This window comes from Seriola lalandi, unplaced genomic scaffold, assembly GCF_002814215.2.
Source record: "Seriola lalandi dorsalis isolate HSWRI2012SDOR001 ecotype SW California unplaced genomic scaffold, Sedor1 jcf7180002054417, whole genome shotgun sequence".
Lineage (NCBI taxonomy): Eukaryota > Metazoa > Chordata > Actinopteri > Carangiformes > Carangidae > Seriola > Seriola lalandi.
The window spans coordinates 550,636-555,540 of record NW_019524970.1 but is presented as its reverse complement, the minus strand read 5'-3'; the positions used below and the strand labels follow the sequence as shown (position 1 = coordinate 555,540).

Genomic DNA, 4,905 nt, shown 5'->3' with positions numbered 1-4,905 from the left:
GGGGGGGGGGGGGGGGGGGGGCAGGAGGAACCAAAACCAAAACAATCCCTGATTAAGACTTTTTAATCACTTATGTCATAGACCAATAATGATTTTACGCAGGTTCCAATTATAATAATTAGTGATTTAATAATCCTCACTGTCATCATCACCATCATCATCATCATCCTCAGTTACACCCAAGATTCTAACCTTATGAAAGGTGTGGGAATGGAACAAAATGGCGGCCTTACAGTAGCCTAGAGGGAGTAACTCAAATGCTGTTTCTATTAATATAAGTGTGTGGTTTTTCTCCATTCAGAACTAATAACCATAAATAAGTGGGGTGTTTTTTTCCTTCTACAATTACTTTTCCTTGCCTCCAGTCGTTGCCCTGCTATAGACTGGAGCACATATGATAGTGAAGTTTGATAGACAGTTTGATTGCCTCTATGTCTGGGTTTTTTTAAATATTTTTTACGAACACACACACAGAAAACACACACACAGAAAACACACACACACACACACACACACACACACACACACACACACACACACACACACACAGCTCTTTCTGTAAGGTATAAGGTTATGTAGAAGATCCCATGAATCTCAGGGATTTGTTGTTGCTCTGCTTTTTCGATCCCGTTCCCTCCTTTTCTCTGTCTCAGCTTGCACTTTCACCATCAAATGAAACACAGTTCCTTTCATTGGGGGTCTGGTGGGGATGAGAAACCCTTCATCTAACTGGTTAAGACTTTGAGAAGAGCAGGGAGGAGGAAATCTCATTTAAAAAAAAAAAAAAACCTGATAGTCGCTCCTTTCCTTTTCACAAATGGATGCCTTGCTCACTTTATCTGTCCCTTCCTGAGGTATCACATTTCGCACCAACCAATAGCCCTATTAGTCATGGATCAAGACATGTGGTGGATGCATTCAGGATTTTCTCCAAGAACCCCAATCATCCAGCTACAAGTGCGGTGATTGGATTACTGACCTCGGTACAGATGTTTCAAACACTGTTTCCTTAACTGCAGGTGTACAGTGTCAGACTCGAACTACCACCAAACCAACTTTGATGTGACATTCAAAGACGGAGTTAAGAGTCTAAGAGAAGTATTCTGTGCTTAAGGTTGCAGTGCCGGTAACATCTAGACATAAACCTGCATTACTGTAAATACTCAGTGAAAAGTGGTAATTAGTGTTGAGGTTAAAGCGTGTGAATAATATTGTGTATGAAAAGTGTATGAGATGTCCATCTAATGTGAAGCTTGCTTTGTTTGTGTGATTCTGCAGGTTAGACCTGGCCCAGTCTCTAGGTCTCACGCAGCTTCAGGTGAAGACATGGTACCAAAACAGGCGTATGAAGTGGAAGAAAATGGTAAGTGATAGCACCACAGTAAACCCTTTTCCTACTCTTATCCTAAACCTCCTTTACTTTTTTGCCACGAGGTGCGCGATTTGTGAGATTTCATCATTAGCATATTCAGCGCCCCTGAAACTGCCACATAAGGCAACCTGTTCTGCTGTGTTGCAGACTTCATTCCCAAAAATGTTAACCAAAGAGTAAAAAGACGACTTGTACCCCACAGTGCTACAAGTCCTGCTGTCAGAAATCAGCAGGCAAAAAGATATTTAGCAGAATCATTAGTGGTGTTAGAGGACACCAAATTATTGGAAAATATTAATAGTACAGCTGGCAACCGCATGTCACCGGTGTAGCGTTATGCTGTGACAGAAATATGGTTTTACGTTTAGTTAGATGCTACATATGATCTTTCTAAAGCAATGCAGTCCATGACTAATACGAGAGGCGGTCAAGGGTCTTGACAGTCATGGAGATATTACACGAGAGAATTAAAAAAAAGTAAAAAAAAAAGAAAAAAAAAAAGAAGCTTGAATAGGGGAAAGCATAAAGACTCTGACAGGCAGCTTGTCTGTACATGACTCCTACCGCAGGTCAGGGCCCCTCGTGACTTTCATCCATATGTCTGAGAAAATTTTAAATACGACAAAATTGGTGAACGCCACAAAGTCTTTTAAATCACTCATATGTGCCACTTAAGGATGAATCTGTATAAAAAAATCCCCTGAGCTGTCATTTCTTTATTTGTTTTTGTCACACTTAGGAAGAGAGCTTTTTATTTCTTCTAAAAGTATGGATTTAATTTTACTGCTAACTAACTGTTGCATATAATGTTGGTTTGCTCTATAAAAGGGAGAGAGGCAAATGGAAGGTCGCGATAGGGTGAGGAAAGACAAAGTGTGGTGTGAGGTGTGACCGATGATGACGGCAGTGAGAGCAAACACTTTTGTAGAGGGGTCAACAGCTCAGAGAACAAAAAAAGGGCTGAAATCGTTAAAGATAAATGAGTGCACAAGGGGCAGCCAGCAGCAATATGTCTTTTCTTAATTACCATAATAGCAAGCATTGCCTTCGACTGCTGCTGCCATTTATCACCAGAGGAGTCCACTGAGATTGTCTACGTGTTGTCCTAGGTGCTCAAAGGAGGTCACGAGGCCCCGACTAAGCCCAAGGGTAGACCCAAGAAGAACTCCATTCCCACCACAGAGGAAATAGAGGCTGAAGAGCGAAGAATGAAGATGGAGGAGGAGGAGAGGATGAGGAGGGTGGCCGGGGAAGCGGCACTGGCTCATGGAGGAGAGGCGTCTCAGCTGGAGCCTCAAGATCTCAGTTCAGAAACTCACAATCCAGCCAGAGTGATGGAGGAATCTGAGCGAAGGCTGCCGCTCCTGCTGCAGTCAGAGACTCAAGCAGACAGCTAAGTGAGAACAAAGCAACCAAAGACTAATGACAACCTGAAAACAAATAGTGCCTCAGGATCACTGTATAAAAAAAAGCCTGTGTGGTGTTTAGAGCCATTTGCTTTAGGGATTTGACTGGAAACATATCTGTGGTATCCAATCGTTACCTAACGTAAGCCTTTTATTTTGTATGTACTTGAAAATGTACCATACAAAGAGCTAACACGCATAGACACTGATTGCACTGGTAAAACTTTGGCCTTTAGTCCACAGTATAAGGAGTGTAAATCTGTCAGATCCAAACAGGTCAGTCAAGCCTTAATCACAACACAGTGACATGTGTCACAACATCTACTCATTGTGCTTTTCAACCGTGAAAGATCACAAACAGCACTGATCCTCAAAGCTGCCTCATATGCATGTGCCAAAATATCAAACTTTGCCTTACTGTAGTGTCTCTATGTATTTATGTATCATAAGTCACTCCTCACTGCCAAAAACTATAATATTAAATGGCTACAGTGCCTTGTCGGTCTCAGAGGAAAGCTTTTAAAGTGTTGATAAAAATAACTATCAAATGCAAGTATATTTTTTACAGTGATTTTTGATTACAAGTGCTGTTTTCGGAGACGGAGTTGTAAAGTTTAGATTGGAGTTCTTCTGTACAGCTTTAAGGCACATGTGCAAATGTGTTCATTATTTGCTCAGTAATGCTTGCATTTTTTTTTTCAACCTTAAAATCAATATTTCTGCCAAGCCATACACTGTATCATACTGTAGAAATATGTATAAAGTATAAAATATATGATCTTTCGGATATATATGTAAAACAGTATTTTTAACTGCTGTTTTAAATTGGATTAAAATAGTTTGTATGTATAATGTTACAGCCGTCCCTTATCTTTTTTCTTCTTTCTTTCATGAGAGTCAGGACGACTCTGCTTTCTGCCACGAGTTCCACTAAGACTCTTAAGCTGTCACAGATTCTCAGAAGGAATAAATCACAGCCTGTGCCAGAGATGCTGAACATTTAAAATCTCAGATGTTTTCAGCTTGCAGGCTTTGCATGAGTACCCCAATCAGTATGTTAGACCTGCGTTAACATAACACTGTCTTCAACTGCCTGTCACTGACTTCTCTATAAACTTCAAACTCCTCTTTCTTTCCTTGCAAAGATTTGTAATATTAAAGAGTTTCACTTTTTGAATCATACAGATTTATTTTTATTTGTTATTGTTCCATATGAAAAGTGCAGTATTTTTCTGATGTAAATAATGCTCGTTTGGTAAGCTTGTTTGCTTGTTTTTTTTAGGTTTGTGTAAAATCATTTTTACCATATACAAGTGCGTGTTTATGTATTTAAATACACTTAATAAAATAGCTATCATTTAAGTTGTGTTTGGTTTTATTAAGGTACAATTGCTTTGAATTTGTTTGATAAAATCCTGTTTTTACTGTGTTTCCTTATTCCTGGATTCAACCTTAAACTTCATATCTGACATGCATCACACTGCTGCTGCTGGTTTTGCATGCTTTGCATATGTAACCAGAAACTCAACAAACTATTTTTGCCTGTTTATTTTGGCGTGTCTCTAATGAAAGCAGTTCAACTACAAATTAAAGTTACCTACAGGATGTATTATATGACTCTCTGGATAATTCTCGGATGCACTGTCACGTCATGCTAAGTGTGTATAAATCAAACAGTTACAGTAGCTCTGGCAGGTTGAAGTTCATGCGGATCCATTACTGAGGAAGCTTTTGAAGATGTATTAGTCGTAGTCAAAGTTCACCATAAATCACATTCAAGAGAACAAAGCATTTAAGCACCCCATGTTGTGACATTTATCATCTTTATCTGTACAGCAAACAAGACGGCCTGCAGTGCACCTAAGGGCTCCTCGTGACCCTGAGCGAGTGAGGAACAGTCTAAAGTGTATTTTTAGTGCCTGATACCGGACATGGATGATTTCTAAAGCAAACAGCAGAGGTTAGCATTGAGTGATGTGTAGTGCGCCTTAACGCCTTGTGTAAACACTCTCAGTATGCTACATATGTGTGTGCATTCAACAGCAGAAGCCCCGGCACTTCTCGGAAGTATGATTAAACATTTTACTTTGGTGTTTTGTTACTGAAGAAAGTCAAACTCAGTCCCTC

The 4,905-nt window shown here is 39.8% G+C and overlaps 1 protein-coding gene across 1 annotated transcript in view; it reads left to right on the top strand.

The window, feature by feature from the left end:
• barx2 (BARX homeobox 2) overlaps positions 1-4,140 on the top strand; it is an 11,784-nt gene extending 7,644 nt beyond the window's left edge. Inside the window, exons 3-4 of the mRNA XM_023410211.2 lie at positions 1,279-1,363; positions 2,482-4,140. Of these exons, the coding sequence (XP_023265979.1) occupies positions 1,279-1,363; positions 2,482-2,769 (373 nt within the window). The 3' untranslated portion in view covers positions 2,770-4,140. The remainder of the gene's footprint in view (positions 1-1,278; positions 1,364-2,481) is intronic.
• The last annotated feature ends 765 nt before the right edge of the window (positions 4,141-4,905 follow it).